The 26,094-nt window shown below is 45.4% G+C and overlaps 1 protein-coding gene across 1 annotated transcript; it reads left to right on the plus strand.

The window, feature by feature from the left end:
* Positions 1–1,701: 1,701 nt before the first annotated feature.
* Positions 1,702–25,694, plus strand: CPLX4 (complexin 4). Its single transcript, XM_068271852.1, has 3 exons — positions 1,702–2,200; positions 21,638–21,725; positions 24,793–25,694. The coding sequence occupies exons 1-3, from the start codon at positions 2,034–2,036 to the stop codon at positions 25,018–25,020; spliced, it is 483 nt and encodes a 160-aa protein (XP_068127953.1). The 5' UTR covers positions 1,702–2,033; the 3' UTR covers positions 25,021–25,694.
* Positions 25,695–26,094: the final 400 nt, after the last annotated feature.

Below are 26,094 nucleotides of genomic sequence, written 5' to 3' on the forward strand. Positions count from 1 at the left end.
GGAACAAATCTGATTGGCTGTTTGTGGCGCCACCCCCTTTTCTGAATTTGAACCCCAGTCACCCAATGACCAACTGTACCAGGTTTGAGGCTTGTGCCATTAACAGTGCAGGGATGACAGCAATGAAATATTCCCCTTAAAAATTAATAGCTGAATTTTGATTGGCTTTTGTAGACTCCACCCACTTTTCTGAATATTAATCCCAGTCACCCAGTGACCAACTGTGCAAAGTTTGAGAACCCTGCCATTAATAGTGTAAGAATGGCTGCAGTTTACATTTTCCCAGTGAAATTTGTATTTGTCTCGGCCCACTTTTTGGTTATGGGGATAAAATGTATCCTGTATTCCAGGTAATGTACTATGTGTGTGCCAAATTTTATTCAAATCCGTTCAGCCATTGTTGCGTGATTGAGTAACAAACATCCAAACATTCAAACTTTTGCATTTATAATATTAGTGAGATATTATTCTGTTTCTAGATAACACTGATATCTCCCACAGTGAGTTTTACAGAGTACACAGTCCTGTCATTGATCATCCTCACAGGAGCTCACAAACCAATCCCTACCATAGTCATAGTCTAATGTCCCACCATATTATTATTATGTATTTATATAGCACTGACATCTCCTGCAGCACTTTACAGAATACAGTCATGTCACTGACTGTCCTAAGAGGAGCTCACAGTCTGCCAAAATATACACAAACCTAGAAGATGATCTGGGCCTTGCTGTGATGGAGTTGCATGTGGCCCCTGTGCAGGTGCACGGCCAGCACAGGCCTATGTCCACTACTGCACACAGTTTACAAATCATGGTGGGACTACTAGACAATTCAACACACAGCTTCACAGGAAGGCAACCCCTGTCAAGGAGGACTATTTTGCAGTTCATCACGGTCAGTATCTTTATGGGACATCATTTTTCAGGTAAATGCCAGTGGGAGGGTTAACATATTTTACACTCTGTGCTTTTTATTACTACCGCTATGTGCTTTATTACTGGGGTCTTGAGAACATGGTCTCCTTCAATAGTTGTCCTTTAAGTTTCCACACAAGCTGGAATTAGTAACGTCTCATTGACCATCTTTTTGTCTGTAGCACTCTTCAGACAATTGCAGGATCCGATGGGAAAAAAAAAATATTGGCTATACAGGAAGCTAGACAGTCTCATTTTTGTGAGTAGGGTTACCCTTTAAAGTGGACCTGAACTCTTGCACAGGACAAAAAGAAAGCATAGAGAATTGCACCCTATATGAATTTAGCGAATTAAGTCTAAATCGCCCTCATCTGTGACTAAACATAACTGTAATTTGATATCTCAGCTGTGTCAGCTGGCTGCCTCGGCAGAGCAGCTCATTTGTAAACACAGGCTGTTTAACCCCATATCTGCTTCCATGAAAGCAATAAATAGACACACTGCAGATTTATTGCAGGATTTGTATCAGCTGTAACAAAGAAAAGTTTTTCTTTAAAGGTTATTATGCTGTTTCTTATCTTTTAGAGCAGAGAGGAAGTCCGGAGTTCAGGTCTGCTTTAAAGGAGACGCAGCTGTAAATTTGCCCTTCCGACTCCACCCCTCAAGGTGCCCCGTCTTTAACATGGCTTGTGTGTCTCCTCCTGCTCAGGTGCCACCCATCGGCAAGCAAGTGTCACCTATAATCAGCTTTCCGAGCTCAGTATATAATCCACGCAATCCCGTATATTACATTTCTGTCAATATAAAGAGTAAACTCTTGTTCCATCACGTGCACATTGGTCAGAATTAGCTTAAGGTATTATTATGGAAACTAGGCAGCAGCATCTAATGATTTTTGAAGTAATCTGAACCATCTGCCTTGACGAAGGGAACAGTGCGCCGGCTAATCCAGATTATGGCTGACAAACCGTTTTTGGCATACAGTTCCCGGTAACACTGTGTCCTTGACAGGCTCAAACAGCCGCAGACTTTCTCTCCTGCTTGACTTTCCAGCCCGGCTCTTGCATTTCGACACCTTCTCCTTGGTCCTTTTTATGTTTTTGGAAACACTCCAGGATGTCCTTTCTGCTGAAGAGTGTGGTGAGCAACCAGCTGAAGAGTTTTGGACTGGGGGAGTCCACGGAAGAGAAGAAGGAAGATGGTGGCACGTCTGACCCGGCCGCAGCTCAGGGAATGACCCGTGAGGAGTATGAGGAGTATCAGAGGCAGCTGCTGGAGGAGAAGTGAGTATCCTGCTTTGCTCTTCTGCTTTCTTCTAGCCATGTCAGCCTAATAACTCTTACCAACCAAATTGTGGTGTAGACCAATGGACACCTTCATATCTAAAACTTTTTAAGCAAAGGGAATGCCCCCTCGACCCATACAAAGCCTCAATTTATGATTCCAACAATAATTATTTAGCAAAATGTGGATTGTCCTGCATTTGTTGATGTCTAGATTGATCTCCATATGCAAGAAAAAAAATAAAAATAATAATTACTAGACGAACACGTAGCTTTTAAAAAAGTACAGTGAGTAATAAAATAATATAGATGTTCCACACAAAAAAAGTCATACTTCTGGTAGTAAAATTATAATGTATTCATTGCCAGGATATTTATTTAAAACCTAAAAGAAGAACAATCAAGATGACAAAGACAAAAGGGGTATGTGGACCCAAATGAGGGAATGTTCCTCAGAAAAAGGTATGGAAGCTTTAGCATCCTTCATCAGGCTTGAAAAGTTGCTATGGCTTCTTCTACTACTGTTACCTATCAAAGCGTTCAACCTCTGCAATTTTTGTGATGTTGGCCAAAATGATGTGGACTTCTCCATTCCAAGACTAAGCGAAGACTAGGAGCTCAATGTCCACTTGTGGCAATAATTGAGGGCTAACTTGCTTGTTGGAAAGACGTCTGGAGTAAAAGTAGAGCAATGGCTAATTGCAACCAATTAAGTTTAATCAGTTTAATCTGTTACTGTTAAGTAGTGAAATGGAAAATGGTTGCTTTGGACAACTGCTCCACTACTTTTGCCCAAGATTTCATGCCACCTGTCTATGTAGTTCAGATGCTGAAAACCAGTTTTAGTAGATAAAGTCAAATGGGTTGATAAACGAACATGTCTTCCTGGGTGCAATGGCCAAATGTGCATGGATTTCAGGATCAACCCAGACCAGTGACTATGCAAACTGCAGTACCACATCCAAGTTGTCATGGAGCACCCTCACTCTCCAACCTCCATCTTGAGCACTGAGTAGAGATGGTCAACGATTAATTCCAGCTTGATTACAAATTTAATACAAACTGTATGAAACCTCCTGCTAATTTTTGCCGAATTCCAAGCTGTAATATAGAAGCCAAGTGGATCCCAAAGCCCACAAAAATTATGCTTACCTAAGAAGTGGTTCCGGAGACTTCCCTTGTCCTCCTGCACACCACCTCCTGCTGCTAGGGACTGTTTTGGAAATCTCTACCACGCTCCTCTTTATGCACGTGAGCAGCCATACTGCACCCACGCAAGCACTGCCATGCCTGCGCAGGAGACTAACAACTCCGTCTTACTGCGCAGCCGCAACATTACAAGTCAGATATGTTCCTGGGGTCCGTGCACAGCAAGGGTGGGGGCCAGGAGAACATGGGAAACCTCTGCAGGATCCAGAGGTTTCCCTCTTCTCGTGTAAGTGTCAGGTTTTTTTTATATATATATTTGTCACCGCGGGTAGTCGGGTACACTGTAAAATTTGTATGTTAGCTGGTGTCATAAGTTTCTCATTGACTTTCTCTACTGAGATCTCTGGTGTTATGCCTGTTATTCCAAAATATCAGCAGACTAGAGGCCTGATCCAGTGGCATAACAATAGGGGCTGCAGCTCCTACACCTGCAGGGAGGCTGAGGGCCCCTCTGAGGCCTGCTCAGGGCTGTTTGGGGGGCAGGGGTCGCATCGGGAAGGGAGAGCATTGGCCGCCACATCGGCGGGGAGGGAGGGACCACGCCCCCCCTCCCTCAAATGGGCTCTCCCCTCAGCGCTCCCCTCCTGCATTTAATAGGTGGCAGCTGCAATGGCAGGAACACAGGCATACCTCTGTGATAAACAGGAAGTAGCGTGTAGCACTTACAAATTGGACCTCAGCGGTAAAACACAGAGGTATGCTTGTATTCCTGCCATCGCTGCTGCCACCTATTAATGCTGAGGGGGAGCGCTGAGGGGAGAGCCCGAGGGGGGAAGTGCTTCCCCTCCCTGCCGATGTGGGGGGCAATGCTCTCCCCTCATGCTGCGACCCCTCCTGCTCCTAAAAATGGCCATGAGTGGGCCCCAGGAGGGGGGGGGGGCATCCAAATTTTCACAGGGGGCCCAATGATTTCTAGTTACGCCCCTGGCCTGAACAGCGATGGTGTGAGATATAATGGGGCCCTAGGCAAGGTAGTAGATTTGGGGGCCCCCTTGCAGTGTTTTTGGTAAGCTGAAGTGGAGAGGGGTCAGAAAAGGTGGCTGGTGGGCCCCTTAACACCAAATAGACCCCAGGCACCTGCCTAGGTTGCCTGGCTGCTGTATGATCCTGCTCTGGGCCTGAAATATCTCCAGTGATGTCTGTGCCTTCCTACAGTAGTTCTACCTTCTACTGCTTTTCCTGACAATTTCTCATAAATAGGCCCCCAGTTTGACTGGAAACCATAGTGGTCTTGGCAGGGCCGGTTCTAGACTTTTTGCTGCCTGAGGCAAACTTGTGAGGATGCCCCTCCCCCCTGGTTTGGAATGATCGCACAGGACCTGACAATTTACTCTGCTTCATTTAATGTTGTCACATGACATGCTGCAGCTCAACACAATAGCACACCGGCTGGCTGTGAGTCTGTGACAAACAAACTGCTGCTCACCCAGCCTCCCCATTCCTCCTCAATCAGGACAGCAGTGCCACCTACTCCTTTCTGCTGTGCAAGTTAAATGGCACACTGCTGCTCTCCTGCCTCCCCCCTCCTCACTCACTGTCAGACTCCTCACACAGCACAACAAGCTGCTTTTCCCCAGTGATGACCTCGCTCTCCTCTCTCTTCTCCTCCTACTCTGGCTGCATGCTGTTAGCAGTGCTGCTCGGCAGGGCCGGCGCTACCATTAAGGCAAAGGAGGCAGCTGCCCCAGGGCCCCAGAGCTTGTAGGGGCCCCCAGTGGCTACAAGAGGGAAAAATAAATTTCAAATCGGCCTTATAGTTTTTGAGAAAATCGATTTTAAAGTTTCAAAGGAAAAAAATACACATTTAAAAACCTGCCGAATGTAATGGTTAATAGCAACTCCACCTTAATGCTAGAAACCCTAATCCTGCAGGATATGTTAAGGAGATCATTAGGAATAAGAGGAAAAAACAATTTTTCAAAAAGACCTTATAGTTTTTGAGAAAATCGATTTTAAAGTTTAGAAGGAAAAAAGTATACTTTTAAATGCGGTAAATGTCACTTTTAGTACCTAACAGTAGTGTAATTTTACATGCATCAAACGAAAGCGCAATAAATTTCCTGACGGGGTTTCCAGGGGGTCTATATGCAGCCGCAGCGCTTTGGCCAGGGATCGCTATACAACCGCAATATGGCTGTATGAAGATCCCTGGCATATTTTCCTATTTTCCCCCCAAAAAATTTATGTTTAGAGTGTGGGAATTTTTTTTTAAAAAAAATGTTGTGGGGTCCCCCCTCCTGAAACTTTTTAACCCCTTGTCCCCCATGCAGGCTGGGGTAGCCAGAATGTGGAGCTCCGACCGATTGGGGCTTCACACCCTGACTATACCAGCTGCATAAAAGGTCTCCTAATGCCGATTTTTGTTCCGGGGTATATGTTGGGGGTGCCCCCTAGGTTTATTTTGCCCTGGGGCCCCATTGTTGCTTAAACCGGCCCTGCTGCTCGGATACCCCTTTTCAAAATCCGAATTGAATTCGGATCCGGATACCCAGATATCCGGATCTGAATCGGATATACGAATCCGAACTTTTTGGTATCCGAGTAAAATCGAATATCCGAACCCATATCTCTTCCTCTCTTCCTCTCTCTCCCTCTCTCTCTCTTCACCCCCCTCCGAAAGGGATTTTTACCTTTGAAGGCCTCTGCTCAGATTTAAAGTTCATTAGAGAATGATGCAATGTTATAAAAGAAAAGCTATATAACTGAAAATATGAGACTCTTTTCTTTGCAGCTAATGTTCTATTATTACTCGTACTACACATACAGTTCATTATATCCGTAGTTTTTTTTTGCTTCAGTGTCACTTTAAAGAACTTTTCACAGGCATAGCATAGAGGAGGCAGAGAAAGTTGTCTGATAACGAGAGGCAGTCAGTTAGGGGCTGCAAATAATATTGAGCTAATGCAAATCTGCTGTTTGGAGACACCTGTCCTTTGCCTTCCTCTGCCCCCCCCCCCCCCTCTATTTTCGATGTCTCCTTAGGGATAATGGATGATTGCCAAGTGTGACTGGTGGCGCCGTGGCAGGGCCGGATTTATCATAAGGCACTATAGGCACGTGCCTACAGGCGCCTGATGATGGAAATGCGGCTCACTCCCCTCCCCTAGTGCCTCCCTCCTGCCTTCCCTATGCAGAGTCCCAAACAGAGCGTAAATGAGAGGTTACTCACCTGGCTCTCTGCATTCCACTGACAAGTTCTCCCTTCAGTTGGGACACCACTAGGTACTTAAAGGGGCACTATGGCAAAAAAATTTAAAATTTAAAATACAGTGGAGGAAATAATTATTTGACCCCTCACTGATTTTGTAAGTTTGTCCAATGACAAAGAAATGAAAAGTCTCAGAACAGTATCATTTCAATGGTAGGTTTATTTTAACAGTGGCAGATAGCACATCAAAAGGAAAATCGAAAAAATAACCTTACATAAAAGATAGCAACTGATTTGCATTTCATTGAGTGAAATAAGTTTTTGAACCCTCTAACAATAAAAGATTTAATACTTAGTGGAAAAACCCTTGTTTGCAAGCACAGAGGTCAAACGTTTCTTGTAATTGATGACCAAGTTTGCACACATTTTAGGAGGAATGTTGGTCCACTCCTCTTTGCAGATCATCTCTAAATCCCTAATGTTTCGAGGCTGTCTCTGTGCAACTCTGAGCTTGAGCTCCCTCCATAGGTTTTCTATTGGATTAAGGTCCGGAGACTGACTAGGCCACTCCATGACCTTAATGTGCTTCTTCTTGAGCCACTCCTTTGTTGCCTTTGCTGTATGTTTTGGGTCATTGTCGTGCTGGAACACCCATCCGCGACCCATTTTCAGTTTCCTGGCAGAGGGAAGGAGGTTGTCGTTCAGGATTTCACGATACATGGCTCCGTCCATTTTCCCGTTAATGCGATTAAGTTGTCCTGTGCCCTTAGCAGAAAAACACCCCCAAAGCAAAATGTTTCCACCCCCATGCTTGACGGTGGGGATTGTGTTTTGGGGGTCATAGGCAGCATTTTTCTTCCTCCAAACACAGCGAGTTGAGTTAATGCCAAAGAGCTCTATGTTGGTCTCATCAGACCACAGCACCTTCTCCCAGTCACTCACAGAATCATTCAGGTGTTCATTGGCAAACTTCAGACGGGCCTGCACATGTGCCTTCTTGAGCAGGGGGACCTTGCGAGCCCTGCAGGATTTTAATCCATTGCGGTGTAATGTGTTTCCAATGGTTTTCTTGGTGACTGTGGTCCCTGCTAATTTGAGGTCATTCACTAACTCCTCCCATGTAGTTCTAGGATGCTTTTTCACCTTTCTCAGAACCATTGACACCCCACGAGGCGAGATCTTGCGTGGAGCCCCAGAGCGAGGTCGATTGATGGTCAATTTGTGCTCCTTCCATTTTCGAACAATCGCACCAACAGTTGTCACCTTCTCTCCCAGCTTCTTGCTAATGGTTTTGTAGCCCATTCCAGCCTTGTGCAGGTCTACAATTTTGTCTCTGGCATCCTTGGACAGCTCTTTGGTCTTTCCCATGTTGGAGAGTTTGGAGTCTGCTTGATTGATTGATTCTGTGGACAGGTGTCTTTTATACAGGTGACTAGTTAAGACAGGTGTCCTTAATGAGGGTGACTAATTGAGTAGAAGTGTCTAACCACTCTGTGGGAGCCAGAACTCTTAATGGTTGGTAGGGGTTCAAAAACGTATTTCACTCAATGAAATGCAAATCAGTTGCTATCTTTTATTTAAGGTTATTTTTTCGATTTTCCTTTTGATGTGCTATCTGCCACTGGTAAAATAAACCTACCATTGAAATTATACTGTTCTGAGACTTTTCATTTCTTTGTCATTGGACAAACTTACAAAATCAGTGAGGAGTCAAATAATTATTTCCTCCACTGTATGTGCAAACATAGACAAATAAGAAGTAAGTTTTTTCCCCAGAGTAAAATGAGCCATAAATTACTTTTCTCCTATGTTGCTGTCACTTACAGAAGGCAGTAGAAATCTGACAAAAGCGACAGATTTTGGACTAGTCCATCTCTTCAAGGGAGATTCTCAGGGATTTATTTATTTTCAAAAGCACTCAATGAATGGCAGTTGCTCTGCCCAACTGCCAAAAAACTGTGCAGCGAGCAGGGAAGCGGGCCAGCATCATGGTTTAAATCCTTTTTAGGGAATTTCTTTATAAAGAATAAAAGCCTTGCTGAGAATCCACTATGAAGAGATGGACTAGTCCAAAACCTGTCACTTCTGTCAGATTTCTACTACCTACTGTAAGTGACAGCAACATAGGAGAAAAGTAATTTATGGCTCATTTTACTCTGGAAAAACGTACTTCTTATTTGTCTATGTTTGCACATATTTTAAATTTTACAATTTTTCGCCATAGTGCCCCTTTAATACTGATAGTACCTAATCCTAAGGGACACCTGTAGCTACCTATGATGGGCAAGGGAAGTAAGGGAGAAGTAACAGCTGAGTCAGCCAGCATAATTGCGGTGTGGTTAGGTGGTGGTGGTTTGTAGTTTCATAGAGGCCAAAGTCTAGGGTGCAAGACCATCTGTGCCTATAGGCCCCTGTGATGTAAATCCGGGCCTGCGCTGTAGTATGGCAGCCTTGGCTCTTGGTTTTTGGACATTTACCCCTCTTACTCTCACCATCCAACCCCTCCTCCTTCCAGAACCTGTGTGAGCCAAAACCAATTCTGGCTACAACTCCTTTGTACCGAAATAAATGATTCTGATTCCCTGCCGCATCACCCGGCCTGGGCGCCCTGATCTGCATTCTGTACTGAAGGTGTGGTGCCTACATGGGGAATGAACGATCCTGACTACAGGTTGGTGCTGTGGCATTACATAGGGATGGTCGGAAATGTTGATTTGTGATTCCCATGATATTTCTGCTTCCCGAAAAGTGTCTTTCTGATTCCGATGATTTCCATGCAAATCTGATTTTTTACCATTATCTGATTTCCACATATTTCCAAAGCATGTTATCTTTTTTCTTTTTTAATAACGTTAGTGAATTTTAAAAAATAAAAAAAATGGGGAATCCGCTATTATGCGGACAACCCATTTCCAGTTGGCACCTGGATGCTCTGATTTGCCTAATACAGTGGATCCCAACACATCATACCACTCAGATCTCAGTCACACATCACACATGCATAATGGAGAAATACTAATAATAACCCTAAAATGGATGGAAAGTGTGCATTATCCTGAATACACTTACAAATGAAGCCCAGAGCCTTTCAGGAATGTTAATAAAACAATCAGAGGGACAGTTAGCCCCCCCCCCCCCCCCCACCTCGATGGAATGATCGCATATCACCAACAATTTGCACTGTGCGTCATAGCCACGGTGCACCCACTCCCAAAAACAAAACGCCTTCAGACTCAGTATAGGTAGGTAGATAGCCAGGTATAGGTGCCCCCAGTATAGGAAGTCAGTTGTAGGTGCCCTCAGTATAGGTAGATAGCCAGGTGTAGGTGCCCTCAGTATAGGTAGCCACATAAGTGCCCACAATATAGGAAGTCAGGTGTAGGTAACCAGGTATAGGTGCTCCCAGTATTAGGCCCCGTTTCCACTATCGCGAATCCGCATGCGTCTTGCGTATGCGGATTCGCATAGACAATATAAGTGAATGGGCCTGTTTCCACTTATGCGTCTGCGGGAGCGTTTTATTGTGCAGAGAAAATCTGCACGGAACACCCTGCAGAATTCGCCTGCGTGTGGAATGCAGGCGAATTGCACACAATGTATTTAATAGGGAAATCGCATGCGTTTTTTACGCGTTATTTTACGCGATTACGCATGCGATTCCGCATAGGAACCAATGTAAATTAACACAGGCAGTGACATGGTTAAAACCGCATATAGCCTAACCTATGCGAAATCGCATGCGTAATCGCGCAAAATAACGCGTAAAAAACGCACCTGCATGCGATTTCATCAGCGGTGGAATCCAGACGATTCCGCACTGCAATAGTGGAAACGAGCCCCCAGAGTGAACAGATTTTTGTGGGTCCAACCTGGGATGGGGAGGGGGGGCAGGCGGCGCCACGACGAAAAGTGGGGAGGCCTGAGGAGCGCGCAGTGATGAAGCCCGGGGGGGGGGGGGGGGTGGGGGGATGGGGCGGCAAAAATGGGCGTGGTCATGACATTGTATGGGCGGAGCTAACGTAATGATGTAACAGCGAGGCATAAGAAAGCAGTGTTTACGCCATGATGTGGACAAACGAGACTTTGCATCATGGGTGTGCAGAAACTGTGTGATGCTAATAGTATACCGTAACCACAAAGCAGCAAACATAGCCATCTATGACCATTAAATAATAAATGCAGTAACAGTTACCCCGGACACCAGAAAATAAACGCAATGGGCAACATGTCAGCACAAAATAAACGCAATGTGGGCAACATGTCAGTATAAAATAAACGCAATGCAGGCAACATGTCAGTACAAAATTAACACAATGCAGGCAACATGTCAGTACAAAATTAACGCAATGCGGGCAAACATTTCACCAGAAAATAAACGCAATGCGGGCAAACATTTCACCAGAAAATAAACGCAATGCGGGCAAACATTTCACCAGAAAAGAAACGCAATGCGGGCAAACATTTCACCTGGAAAAAAAAAACGCAATGCGGGCAAACATTTTACCAGAAAAGAAACGCAATGCGGGCAAACATTTCACCTGGAAAAGAAACGCAATGCGGGCAAACATTTCACCAGAAAAGAAACGCAATGCGGGCAAACATTTCACCAGAAAAGAAACGCAATGCGGGCAAACATTTCACCAGAAAAGAAACGCAATGCGGGCAAACATTTCACCTGGAAAAGAAACGCAATGCGGGCAAACATTTCACCTGGAAAAGAAAGCATTTACTCACCTGGCAGAAGTCTCCGGCCTCTGGCGCGCTGCTCCCGGGACCATCTTGCTCTTGATCTTCTCTCCCGCGCTGAGTTGAATAGCAGGGCTACGGCAAGATGGCGCCCGAAGCCCTGTACTGGAGACACAAATAGTCTCCAGTACAGGGCTTCGGCAGCCATCTTGCCGTAGCCCTGCCCGCCTGCCGGTGTCGGAACAGACACCGGAAGAAGGAGGCTGGAGCGGGGCTGCGGGCAATGAACTGGCACGGCATCTATAGACGCCCGCTGCCAGTTCATGAAGATAGAGTGGCCAGAGTCCCGAGGGGGGCTGCTGAAAGTGGGACGTTTCCCGGGACCTCATGCAGTCTGGGACAGCGGACCCCGAATCCGGGACGCGTCCCGGGCAATCCGGGACGTCTGGTCACTCTACCCAGTATAGGTAAGCCGGGTGTAGGTGCACTCAGTATAGGTAGCCAGGTGTAGGTGCCCTCAGTATAGGTGCTCCCAGTATAGTTAAGCCGGGTGTAGGTGCTCCCAGTATAGGTAAGCCGGGTGTAGGTGCTCCCAGTATAGGTAAGCTGGGTGTAGGTGCCCCCAGTATAGGTAGCCAAGCATTCCTGCAGCACTCACACTGACCTCTACTTTTCCCAGCACCCACCCCTTCCCCTCATAGCTGGCACCCAGTACTCAGTCACACTCACATGACACCAAGTATCTGCACCCTGGCCTGAAATTGCACCCAGTACTCACACCTGCACACAGCTTCCACATGGCCCCCACTATCTGCACCAAGCACCCACGAACCGTACCTGCACCTAAAGTACCTGCATTCAAAACCCATGTGATGCCCAAAGACCACCCATAGCCAGCACCCAGTACAGGCATGGCGCCAAGTATTCGCACCCATGTCACATTCAGTACCTGCACCCAGCACCCACATGACATCCAGTACATGCACCCAGATCTTACATGGCACTAAGTACTTGCAATCAACACCCGCATGACACTCGATACCCAACCATAGCCAGAACCCACATGACACTCTGTTCTCGCACCCAGAACCCACATGGAACTCAGCATCTGCATTCAGCACCCAATACCCCCCTAGCCAGAAACGAGGAGGGGGGGGGGGGCATGCGGGGGAAGACATTGCCAGGCCCCTTTTTTAAATTTGAGAACCCCCCACTTAAGGACCCTCTGCACGGCCCTGTGCCCCAGTACAGGAAGTCAGGTGTAGGTGCCCTCAGAGATGGATTAAGATGTAATGCGGTCCGACTCCTAGGCAAGGTAGTAGAGTTGCCACCCTCTTGTGGACCTTCTGGACCTTCTGGAAACCAGAAGTGGAGAAAGGTCAGAGAAGGTGGCAGGTGGGCCCCCTCCCACCCACAAGGCCCCAGGCACCTGCCTAGGTTGCCTGGTGGATGATCCTGCTCTGGAAATAAATTCACTGTATATGCTGTTATCCTATATAATAAAACCCCTGCATCTCTGCGTCCTGTTCCTGTGTGTGTGTGTGTTCCTGCTTCCAGACTTGACAGTTTGCTGTCTGAGAACCTCATTGCATTGTAAGAAATAACAGCTTTTTCCAACTGCCAAGCAAGCAACATCTCCCTGTGTGCATATACTACAGACAGCGGTGGTGGACGGGCGAGCGGGACGCATACAGTATGTGCTCGCCCGTGGCCTAGCGCCCATTTTTTAATGGGTGGGCTTTTTTACTACTAGTGCTTTCATAAAATATGAAGGGTGACTGAGTTGTTTGTTATACCATATTAGCCAGTAGAGTTGAGTTGCTCTTTTTTATTGGTTGAGCGATTAAAAACTATTGACACCCCCTTCTTGGACGCCTTGTTTCTCACACCCTGCGTGACTAGGATTGCTGAGCTGTCTACAGAACTGGCACATTTAATCTACTCGCCTAATAAAAGGCTTTGCTTCATCTGGACAATGCCTGAGCAGAGGATGCTGGAGAGGAGGATTTCATGGAACGTAACAATAGCATAAGCAACAGCAGTAATGAAACATAACATGCATGGCAGCAAACACCTGCTCATGGCTGTCTGGTCTTTAAAAGATGAAAGGGTCCCAGGAGCGTATCTGGGTAGTATATCGCCTATGGCAAACAATGAAACTGCTCCCCCCCCCCCTTCAGTCAGAGCCCACCTTCCCCTCTAAGAACAGCATCTTTTCTCGTGTACATGTGTTATGGTTGCTTGTGTGTTTTGGCTCAGGATATTGCTTAGGTTACTTTTTTGGAAATATCTCGTTCTTCACTCTCTGTCCTCTGTTCTAACACTAAGCACCTACATGCATAATTTAAGTAGCCATGTTTCCCAGATAACAGCATTAATCTGATCTGAGGTCTGAATGACAGGGAGGCATGGAGGCAGGCAGGCTGGTGCAGCACAGTGGCAGGCAAGGCGCCCATGGTGCTGTTGCGCTCCGTGGCACAAGCCATATCTGCACCTCTCTAGATACGCCTCTGAAGGGTCCTACAGTATTTATAATGGCAGCATTCAGTTGTTCATGAGGGTTGGGCCTTTATTTCTTAAGAAATCATGGTAAATTCTGGAGATGGGCCGATATTTATAGGCCGGATTTATACTATCTCTGCCCCTAGGCCAACTTTGTTGCAGCTTCCCTTCCATGTGCAGCCCCCTCTTCCATGTCCAGGGCCGGAGCTACCATAGGAAAAAATAGGCAACTGTCCCAGGGCCCCAGAGCCTGTAGGGGCCCCCAAGGTGTCCCTCCCCATGTTAACTGTTGCTCCCCAGGGTCTCTGCAGAGTCTTTTCCTCCCCCCGCTTTCTGCACAGGTAAACTGAGAACCAATGTTATTCAATAGGATAGTGAGCACTTGAATGTGTTTTCTCCATGCAGATAAAAACAGACAGCAGTGAAGCATTGCAGGCATTTTCTCTATCAATTACATTAGCTTCTGTGATAAAACCTGCATGTTTTCCCACATAGAGATGATGTACAGAAAACCGCATGCAGAAAATGAACAGATGAGTGTGCTCCCAGCCTCAGCATGTTACACTCACTCTGTCCATCTCTGATGGAGCAGAACTGGCTCTGCAGACTTCTCCAGCATCACTACAGTACACAGCACTTGAGGAGGGGTTAGAGAGGTTGGGGGCTGGGCACTGTACACAAGACCCTGCTGCACACTGAATAGTGACTGTCTACAAATCTTTGGCTATAAAACTTTGTATGCTTCGTTATCAGTGGCTAAGCAGATGCAGTCATTAGAACAATTGTGCAGAGAGCAAAAATCTTTTTCTCTCAGTGCCCAGACTCCTCAAGCATCACTACAGCACACAGCACTTGGGGAGAGGTAGAAAGGCTGAAGGTAGAGCAGCACTGTACACAAGACCCGGCTGAACACTGAATAGGGACTCTACAAATCTTTGTCTGCAAAACTTTGTATGATTCCTTATCAGTGGCTGAGCAGATGCAGTCCTTAGAACAATTGTGCAGGGAGCAGAAAGTTTTTTTTCTTTCCATGCCCTTAGTTGTCAGTCTCTCAGTAGTGTTGATCGAACACCCAGATATTCAGGCTCGGGTCGGCTTTGCCGAACATGGTCCAGATGTTCGAGATATTCGACCGAACACCGAGCCTAATTGAAGTCAATGGGGACCCGAGCATACCTGCTGGAGGGGACGCAGCATGAAGGGAAAGCCATGGCCACAGTCGGCAGGGAGGGGGGATGCCCCCCCCCCCTCACCTCGGGGCTCTCCCCTCTGCACTCCCCTCCAGCTTAATTTGGTGTGTGGGCAGCGGCGGGCAGCAGGCAGATACATACCTTCCGTGCGTTCCACCGCGGATACTTATCACTCTAGTGTCTGACGCAACTTCCTGTTTATACAGGAAGTTGCGTCAGACGCTAGAGCGAGGAGTATCCGCTGTGGAACGCACGGAAGGTATGCATCTGCCCACTGCCCACATACCAATTTAAGCTGGAGGGGAGCGCAGAGGGGAGAGCCCCGAAGTGAGGGGGGGACAGACCATCCCCCGTCCCCGCCGACTGTGGCCATGGCTTTCCCTTCATGCTGCGTCCCCTCCAGCCCCCCAAAACAGGCCCGTGCGGGCCCCTGAACAGCGTGGCCGGCTGAGCTTGAGCTGAACCCGAACACCCCGATATTCGGGGAATAACGAACAGTGTCGAACACTGTTCGATCAACACTATCTCTCAGTACAGGGACAAGAAACTTCTCCCCCCCATTGGGCCCCCTGCTACTTCTGGACCCCCCTGCAGCTGCATCCCTTGCAGGGTCTATTGTTACGCCCTTCAGCCAACTGCCGCCCAAGGCCCGGGCCTCTGTGACTTTTCAAGAAATCTGTCCATATTTATCTTTTCTGCTGTCACTTTTATAGCGGTTTGCCTGTTTGCCACGCTCTCCACTTTTGCTGATAATGACCAGTGATGAGTGAACATCACCATATGTATAAAGTGGCGATCGTCGTGATCGTCACTCTGTAGATCTTCATATAGCGTTTGCCACTTTTAAAGTGAAGAACAGAACGCTATCAGCTTCAGTGAAGCAGAGCGATCCACAGAATGTTTGTTTGTTTTTCCCCAGACTCCCTTCGGTCCCTTTTGCCTCAGACAAGCTTTACAGAAAAGGCTGATCTGCAGTGACGTGACCATGGGCATCAGTTTTTAGTGAATAGCCAGTCACAGCTTTCCAACCGAGACTCCATTCCAGAGCCAGAGCATCCACAAGGCAAACATAGGCAGTTGCCTAGGTCCTGGAGAAAGTCTAGGGGCCTGGTGGATGCTAGCCCCCCCTCCCCCTCCCAATATTACTAAAAAAGCCAGATGACCATCGGTGGTGGACAAAAACTGCTACCTTGCCTGATGCCCCATTTCTAGTGTTGCTCAGGGGAACTCCAGCCTAAACAAACATACTGTCATTAAGTTACATTAGTTATGTTAATTAAAATAGATAGGTAATATAATATCTTACCCACCCTGTTTTAAAAGAACAGGCAAATGCTTGTGATTGCAGGATTTGTATCAGCTGTAACAAAGAAATGTTTTTATTTAAAGGTAATTATGCTGTTGCTTATCTTGTACAGCAGAGAGGAAGTTCTGAGTTCAGGTCCGTTTTAAACAATATCAGTTGCCTGGCATCAGTAGTGTCTGAATCACACACCTGAAACAAGCATGCAGCTGATCTTGTCAGATGTTTAGAAGAAACACCTGATATACTGCATGCTTGTTCATGGTCTATGGCTAAAAGTATTAGAGGCAGAGCAGGATAGCCAGGCAACTGGTATTATTTAAAATAGATATGTCAGCCTTTATATCTCTCTTACTTCAGGTTCCCTTAAGGGCAATCTAATTTTTCGATTTGAAATTTCATTTTTTTTTTTTAAGAAAATTGCCATGAATATACGTCATCTATGCAGGCAGCACATGTTTTCTAATTTAAAGCCAGCAAAGCAAAAAGTTTTCTTCTCCATCCCTCTGGTCCTCTGTAACTGACTCAGAGATGGTTCCCCACGGATACAGGTATCCCCTGAAGCTCCAGCGATGATGTCACATTTGGGCCTCAGTTTGGGTCTCTGTAGGTGGCAGGGGGCGTTGCTAGGATCCTAAGAGATCCGGGGCACTTTTGCGCACTCCAGTTGGAAAATGGGTGTGGCCAAGCACCGGATGTGGGTGTGGTCATAAAAGGAGCCAAATTTACAAGAACTTAGCAGTGGTCTAAGTAGGCCTGCCCAGCAAATGTTGGATGAAGCCCCCTCACCAATAATAAAAAAAAAATGCAGCACATCACAGGCAGTGTCACTTACACATAACTAGCCACAGTTACCTGGTTTCTGAGCTGGCTTTCTGCTGGGCAGGCTGGCCAGGTTATCTGGCTGTACCCATGGCATTCCCTAATCTTCTAGTGGACCCCCCCCCTCTTGCTCCCGCGGGCCTCCCTCTCATTGAGGCACCACAACTCCCAGCATGCCCCCATAGAAGAACCACAGCTCCCTGCATGCCCCCATAGAGACACCACAGAACCCAGCATGGCACCACAGCACCCAGTATGCCCACATAGAGGCACTAAAGCAGCCAGCATACCCTGATTGATGCACTACAGCTCCCAGCATGCCCGCCATTGAGGTACTACAGTTGACTCTGCCTGGGGGACATCCGGGGCATCCCAGAATAGATACAGGGCACGTGCCACTGATCTTTGGGTCTAGCAACGCCTCTGGTAGGTGGCATCATCACAGTGACCCAGCCTCCTGCAGGGACATTGAGGAGGGGGCGTGGTCTGGGGTAGGGAAATGGGCGTTGGTGTATTTGGGAGTAGTATGCAATGTGGGAGCAAGGCAAAGGTACTCAGGCTGTTGCCCGGGTTATGGTGGTGGGCGGAGGAGTTGGAATAGCATTGTTACCAGCCACAGTGGCTTCGGTTTCAGAGCCTGTAAAGCAGGGGTCTCAAACTCGCGGCCCGCGGGCCATTTGCGGCCCTCGATACAATATTTTGTGGCCCTCGCCGGCAAAAGCTCCTTATAGTTTGCTTCAGTGCTCCCAAGTAATCCGCCGCATCCCTGCCGCTAAACGAGGGCTGCAGAGCCCCCAAATCGCCCTGGGGGCAATCCGCGGGCATTTCCTGGAAGTGGCAGAGCTTTCAGCTTCAGCTCTGCCCCTCCTGACGTCAATCGCCACCTCTCCCCGCCCCTCTCTGTGAAGGAAGAGTGAGAGGGGCGGGCAGAGGCGGCGATGCACCGCGATTGTGAAATTCCTTATGCGGCCCAGCCTCATCCTGACTTTGCCTCCTGCGGCCCCCAGGTAAATCGAGTTTGAGACTCCTGCTGTACAGCAGCATGATGGGGTCACGTGACTGTAATAGATAAGCTCCTCAGGTAGGTAAAGATGGGCGAGGTATAGGGGGTTGAAGAGAGGGGAGTACAATGTTAGAGTGGGAGAGGGTATAGTTTAAAACAAGTTAATGGAATTGGGCTTTAACTATTTCAAAGCCACACGTTTTGTCCCTTTCAAAACCAGAGAAATGTTCACATCATACTCCTCCCATTCAATCGCCAAAAACTTTATCGCTATTTATCACAACGAAATGATCTATATATTATTTTTTGCAGGACAAACTAGGCTTTCTTTGGGCAGTACATTTTTGCTAAGAATTATTTTGTTTTATATGCATTTTACAGAAAAAAAGAAGAAAAAAAATGAAAAAAACATACTTTCTCATCTTTCAGCCATTATAGTTTAAAAATAAAATGTGCTATTGTAGATAAAACCCACACATTTGATTTGCCAATTTGTGCATTTCGGCTGCTTTCACAGTGAGACGTTGCAGGCGCACGTTACGTTAGTGCAGCCTGTAACGCTCCCCAACGCACTACAATGGGCTGTTCACAGTGCCCACGTTGCGTTACATTGTAACGCTGCACGTCAATCTAAAGTGCAGCATGCTACGGTGTTAGAGCGGCTTTGCCACGTTAGCCTGCTTGCACAGGCGCAGTGATTAGCCACATGGCTAACTAATATTCACTGCACTGTGCTGATGTCACTGGCGGGACCACGTGATGCGGAGTGTTCCGCTCACGTGGTCTCCACCAGCGCATGCGTACTATAGTACGCATCACGGACACATCTTTAACGCGGCTCTTTGCTAACGTCCTCTGCCACCACCACCATGCGTTGCGTTAGGTGCACGTTATGCGACCTTAACGTAGCACCTAATGCAACGTCTTAGTGTGATAGAAGCCTAAAATTGTGTCCCTAGTACAATGTATGGCGATAATATTTTGTTTGGAAATAAAGGTGTATTTTTTTTTCCATTTAGTGTTTTTTTTTTTTTTTTAAACTATAACAACAACAACAACAACTTATATAATAAGCCTTTTTATATACAAAAATACCAGAAATATACCCTCATGACATACATATAAAAAAGTACCCAAGGTAACTATGTATTTTTATTTTTTAATTGATGTAATTTTTTTAATAAGTGTTTTATTTTGGTAATTTTGGGATGGGGCGGAAGGGGTTGAAAATAATTAAAATGTATTTGATTTTTCTATTTAATAGTGTATAATAGTGTATTTGGGTGTATTTTTACTTTTTAGCCACAAGATAGTTCTACACTTAGTTCCCGATAAGGCGGGAATTAGTAAATGTGAATAAAGCTGAAGCCGGCTTTTATTCGTCACAGGCACGGTAATCGGGTTTGGGAACAGCTGTTTCCCATTTACCGATCGTGGGATTGCGATGAAGGCGAACGAAAACAGTGTGGCGATCGCTAACGGTGGCAAGAAGTTAACTATATATATATATATATATATATATATATATATATATATATATATATATATATATATACACCACATATATACAGTATGTATATATATATATACATACAGTTTGAAACCTTCAAACGTACTCTGAAAACAAAACACACCTATTCAGACAAGCCTATAATTTGCTATAGGCAGCACTGAAGGCACACTGGCTTACCCACTAATCCTTGTGTTTCCTTCCCTTTTGTTTCCTCCCCACTACCCTCTAGATTGTAAGCCCGCAAGGGCAGGGACCTCCTCCTAGTGTTTCTCATACTGCTGTTATTTTAACATATGTACGTGTACCAACCACATATCAACTATGTATGTATCTGTATTTACTCTATTCAATGTCATGACTGTACAGTGTCTTGTATTTCTTATGTATATTTGTTCCCCATTATTTGTTTGTACTATGTACAGCGCTACGGAAGATGTTGGCGCTATATAAATAAAATAAAATAAATATATATATATATATATATATATATATATATATATATATATATATATATATATATATATATACACACGTCCCTGATCCGCAAGTGAACTATGCAGGGGCGTATATATGCATAGCAAGAATCCGGAACTGGTTAATGTTATTAAAAGTGATCTTTTCAATTCAGTTTGCAGTCTGATAGGAATTCTCAGTACTAATCACAACTCAAATTTCAGTTCTTTGCAACCATGGCAACATTTCTCTGCGTATTATGTTTGGAGTATAGTTGCCACACTACAGCTGAGAAAGGTTAAAATGAAATGGATCCTTAGTCAAGGATATACTTTGGCTCCCTATGACGGTCTTTCTGGTAAGTTGAGGTGGGAAAATATTCAATGGAGATGGTAGCTGGGCCCCTTGATATCCACTCGGCCCCAGGCACTTGCCTAGGTTTCCTTATGGATGATCCAGCTCTGCATTACAGACCAAAAACTACTAATCCATTCACCAGCAGAAAACATTGACGCTCCTGTCTCCCTGTTTCTGTTTTTGAGGCTTAGTTTCCTCTTGCAGCTGGCCAGTGGGAGCAGACAGTGTAGTGTCTGCTCTGATGGCCTGCTGTGGTCGGGCTGGAGCCCGGGGCTAATGCATTTCAACCATAGGCTACATGGTAAACGCATTTGCCTGTCCGGGTTTATCAAAGATGGCATAGAAGTACAGTCCCCTTACCGCAATAGATCCAACAGATCCATTGCAGACTGATAAGTGGGAATGGCTCCTATATCTTTTGGGAATGACCGTGTTTTATTTGCACATAAATTTAAAGCAAGCTGAACTGATGTTTGCCACAAATCCCTCCATACATACAGATAAAACTAAAAACAACAAAGCTTCCTGCTGAATTTGCTTAAAATTGCTTAAAGCGGAATTGTCACCATAAAAATCAAATTTCAACAGCAACTGGTTTGAGTATATTAAGTGATAGAGATGCTAATCCTGCATTCAAAACTTTCAAAACTTTTTCTGCCGTTATGGTTTGGAGTTATCACATACTTAAGGAGCAGTGGCCATTTAGTAGTCAGTGCCAAAGAATTGCATGCTGGGAGTTCTTTTTATCTATAATGTATTCCTTCTCTTCCATTTATTTCCATGCCTAGCTGCTTATCTGAAACATAACCCCTGCTCACTTGTGTTTAGAAGCAAGGCTGAGGATTGGAGGAGAAAAGAAAAAAGTAAAGGGCAGAAATGACATCAGGATTTAGCCTAAACTGTGGGCAAAACACATGGTTCCCACCAGGAACAGAATTCTCTTCATTTACTACTGTATATAACATTCACTGAAATCAAAACGTGGACAGTATAATACATGTGTTATGTAAGTACATCAAGTATTTATCTACTTATATATGTGTTTTTTTCCCTGGCATAGTATGGCTGATCCTACTGCTTTAACAAGGGACCAAATCAATAGTACAATATAGTGACTGCTGCACCCTCTCAACTCCTCTCTGACTATCCAGGGGGCTGCTTGGCCACATTATATCTGCCATTCATTTATTATGACCATATAAACATTCAAGTTGCACTGATTAATGAATCAAATATTCCCCTTTTTGCCAGGATAGAAAGAGATAACCAATTCATCCAGAAGAAAGCAGAGCGAGCCACCCTCCGCGTACACCTGAGAGAAAAGTACAGACTGCCACAGGTGAGCAAAATGGCCATGGTAGGCTTTTACAAGCATAACATGAGAATGTGACATAAAAGTAAAGCCACGTTCACAGTGGCCAATGTGTTGTGATCCCTGTGACAGCCGGAACGCAACACAACTGATCGAGACATCGGCGCTGCGCGTTATGCTCAGGTACAGTGAAGTGTACAGTCAGTGAAAAGTATAGTTTTTTTTGTACTGTTAATGCGCACGTATAGCTGTAACGCACTGCATTCATAATTACTGAATACTACTAGGGTATCTTGCAGTACTTACGCAAGATAGCGTGCACGGTAATATTACCGCTGTTAAATCAGTCAGCCCCATGACATTACTAACCCTAAAAGTGGTGTCTGGGAGAACTTGGCTACCTAGTTATTTTATCTGAGGGCACATGGATGACAGCTGGGTAGCTTTGACATAGGTTTTGAGTCTTTGGACAGGCTCAAGCCAGAACTTAAAACAGTAAGGCTTTTCTACCAGGAGGGCACCGGTCTCCTTCATTAATTTGGGGGAGCATGACTACTTAAAGGGAAGGTCCAAGCAAAATAAAAAAATGAGTTTCACTTACCTGGGGCTTCTACCTGCCCCATGCAGCCATCCTGTGCCCTTGTAGTCACTCACAGCTGCTCCAGTCCCCCGCTGGCAGCTTGCCGACCTCGGAGGTTGACGGGACGCATTGCGTACATATTTACGCATTCCCGCTAGTGCAGGAACATTAACACATACATTTTCGGGCAGCACGGTGGCGTAGTGGTTAGCTCTCTCGCCTTGCAGCACTGGGTGCCTGGTTCGAATCCCAGCCAGGGCACTATCTGCAAAGAGTTTGTATGTTCTCTCTGTGTCTGAGTGTGTTTACTCCGGGCACTCCGGTTTCCTCCCACATTCCAAAAACATCTAATTGCCTCCCCCTAAAAAAAAAAATTGGCCCTAGACTACAGTACTTACACTACATAATATAGACATATGGCAATGGTAGGGATTAGATTGTGAGCTCCTTTGAGGGACAGTTAGTGACAAGATATATATATATATATATATATATATATATATATATATATATATATATATACACTGTACAGCGCTGCGTAATATGTCGGCGCTATATAAATGCTAAAATAATAATAATAATAATAATAATGTTTACGCATTACTGGTTCAATGCGTACATTTTTACGCATTGAACCAGTAATGCGTAAAAATGTATGTGTTAATGACTAGCGAGAATGCGTAAAAATGTACGCAATGCGTCCCGCCGACCTCTGAAGTCGGCAAACTGCCAGCGGGGGACTGGAGCAGCAGTGAGTGACTACGAGGGCGCATGATGGCTGCATGGGGCTGGTAGAAGCCCGAGGTAAGTGAAACTCATCTTTTTATTTTGCTTGAACCTTCCCTTTAAAGCGGACCCAAACCAAACATTTTTTTAATTCAAAATATTTAGTTGCACCACTCTGACACATACAAAGATAAATAAACACTCCTTCAAGCCTATGAGCATTTCAGTGCAGGCTTTTCACCCTCCTCTTTGCATAACTAGGGTTACACAGGGGGCAGCCATTAGCAATTCCTCCTTTGCTGGACACCATCTACTCCACTAGTTTGCCGGATTATTTGCCAGCAATATGAAAGGAAGGGAAGGGGTTCCTGAGTTCCTCCAATAAATGTAAAATATTTTATATTTTGTCATCATGCAGCTGACAAAAGGCTGCTATTTATTATTATAATTTAGAAAATAGATTTTATTTCTGAAATCTTGTATTTTTGGTTTGGGTCCACTTTAATTGCTTTATTTAGGGCACATAGCTACTTAATTCTGGTATCTGCGAGTTCAAAGCCACTTCACTCCTGTATCTAAGGGCACATGTCAACCTAATTCTTGCATATGGGGGTTTCTTAGTTCTGGCAACTAGTGGCACATGCCTACTATATTTGTACCTGAGGCACCTGGCTATTTAACCTCTTGCAGACTGCTCCACGCCAATTGGCATGAGCAGTGCGGCAGCCCCAGGACCGCTGAACGGCTTGGGAATGGCCTTTGCAGGAGAGTGTGCGCGCTGATGCGTGCGCATCTCTGCTCTGATGACAGAGCTTCGTCCCGCCTTCAGTCTCCCAGTGGCGATTGCCGCCCGTCTGTCCCCCTGGGAGGCAAAATTGTGATCCGCTGTCATAGGCTGAAGCCTATGACAGCCGATCACGCTGATTGGCTGGCGGGGGGAGGGAGGGGGGGGGTTTAAAAAAAATAAAGGAAAAATAGTACAATTTATTTAAAAAAAATAAAAATATTTATTTAAAAAAAAAACACTGGGGGAGCAATCAGAGAAAAAGGAGGGGGGGGGGGGGGATCACTTGTGTGCTGAGTTGTGCGGCCCTGCAGCGAGGCCTTAAAGAGGAACTCCAGTAAAAATAATGTAATAATGAAAGTGCTTCATTTTTACAATAATTATGTATAAATGATTTAGTCAGTGTTTGCCCATTGTAACATATTTTAAATCCCTGATTTACATTCTGACATTTATCACAGTGACATTTTTACTGCTGGCAGGTGATGTAGCTGCAGCTTGCTTTTTTGGCAGTTGGAAACAGCTATTTCCCACAATGTAACAAGGTTCACAGACAGGAAACTGCCAGGGTCCTGAGAGTTTCTTGTGGGAGGGGTTTCACCACAATATCAGCCATACAGAACCCCCTGATGATGCGTTTGTGAAAAGGAAAAGATTTCTCATGGGAAAGGGGGTATCAGCTACTGATAGGGATGAAGTTCAATTCTTGGTCACGGTTTCTCTTAAAGCTGCAGTGGCCCAATTTGTGAAAAAAGACCTGGTCACTAGGGGGGTTTAACACCGCGGTCCTTAAGTGGTTAATATCTGTATCTGTGGGCACATGGCAACTCAATTCTGGTATCTGTGTGAACCTAGATCAGTCATGGGCAAGAGTCTCTAACATGCCTAGTCATCCTTTCTATCAATAAACTGGGAGAGGAGGGCCAAATATAATTGCTCTACCTAGGGTCCTGCCCGGTCTAAATGTGGCTGTGTGTATAAGCCTCTCTTATTTGTTCCCATAGAGTGAAAAGGATGATAATCAAATACAGATGGCTGGAGATGATGTAGATCTACCTGAGGACCTCCAGAAGATGATGGCTGAAGATCAGGATGAAGAAGAAGAGAAGAGCTCCTTCATGGGGCACATACAGAACCTCCAGAATATGGACATTGACACCATCAAAGAGAAAGCCACCGCCACTTTCACCGAGATGAAACAAGCGGCAGAAGAGAAATGTCTTCTGATGTAGACTGGGACCAGAAATGGATGAGTCTTGTACGTTCTAATAGTTCCTTTTCCACCAGAGCCCGCAGTTGGAGAAGTTTATTATCTCCATGTGACTATTCTCCATTCAGGACCTAGGGACTTCTGCAGCTTTAAAGAGACTCCGACCAGTACTGCAAAGTACTTAAAGACACATAACTTTCTGTAGCTTTTGCTCTCCTCTTTCATTTGATACCTGAATCGCCATTCTACACCAAGTAGTTTTCAGTTTCAATTTAAAAATCGCGGCTGCCATCTTGGCTATGTTATAACTTCCGGGTCACCCCTGTCTTCTCTGTTAGAGAAGTGCATCACTGAATGATGCAGGAAGAGGAAGTGACACGCATGGCCATTGCAAGAGGCTCCTCCAGAGGGGTCATAGCACGACTCTGTTGGAAGTCGTCTGGCCTGCTGCCCATGAGAGGTGCTCGGAGTCCCTTTAATCTCAGTTTCATTAAGATAAAGAACCAAGGATGGTGGAACTCAGGGACCAGAAACATTAATCTCATAATGAAGGTTATTTAAAGTCCTATCAACCTGGATGTGATCTGGAGGAAGGGAGCGATATTTTCTGTACACTATTATTGTATTTATATTGTATCATATTAAACCATATTATAAGTAGAACCTGGGCATGGGTCCCAAAGGTCTAGATTCAAAGATGTCCATCAGAGACTTGTGATTGTGTGAATGAAGGGCTCATGGCAGTACTGGATGGATTGGGGGGGGGGGGTCTGAATCTTTGATTTCTGTTTATTTCCAAGGCATTTCTAGAAAGTTATGAGCCACCACATTTTTAAGAAAATATTCTTTACCAACTCATGAGTGAAGATACAATGGCTGTATTTTCACTGTCTGTAGTAAAGCGGATCTGAGATGAAAAACTAACTATAACAAGTAACTTGTCTATATATCTTATCTAAAGTTTATATAGTTTACACAGCAAATCTAGCTGCAAACAGCTTTAATAGAATACGAATATTTCTTCCTGTGATACAATGACAGCAGCCATGTTGTTTGTAAACATTACACAGAGGCAGGCATATCTGCATCTTGATCA

This window comes from Hyperolius riggenbachi, chromosome 1, assembly GCF_040937935.1.
Source record: "Hyperolius riggenbachi isolate aHypRig1 chromosome 1, aHypRig1.pri, whole genome shotgun sequence".
In the NCBI taxonomy this organism is placed as follows: domain Eukaryota; kingdom Metazoa; phylum Chordata; class Amphibia; order Anura; family Hyperoliidae; genus Hyperolius; species Hyperolius riggenbachi.

What these genes read in the sequence shown, in the direction of transcription:
- CPLX4 (XM_068271852.1), top strand. Translation starts at nt 2,034, where the DNA reads ATGTCCTTTCTGCTGAAGAGTGTGGTGAGCAACCAGCTGAAGAGTTTT. An exon ending in AGGCAGCTGCTGGAGGAGAA is followed by an intron (nt 2,201 to 21,637) that starts GTGAGTATCCTG and finishes CCTTTTTGCCAG; the next exon opens with GATAGAAAGAGATAACCAAT. An exon ending in AAAAGTACAGACTGCCACAG is followed by an intron (nt 21,726 to 24,792) that starts GTGAGCAAAATG and finishes TTGTTCCCATAG; the next exon opens with AGTGAAAAGGATGATAATCA.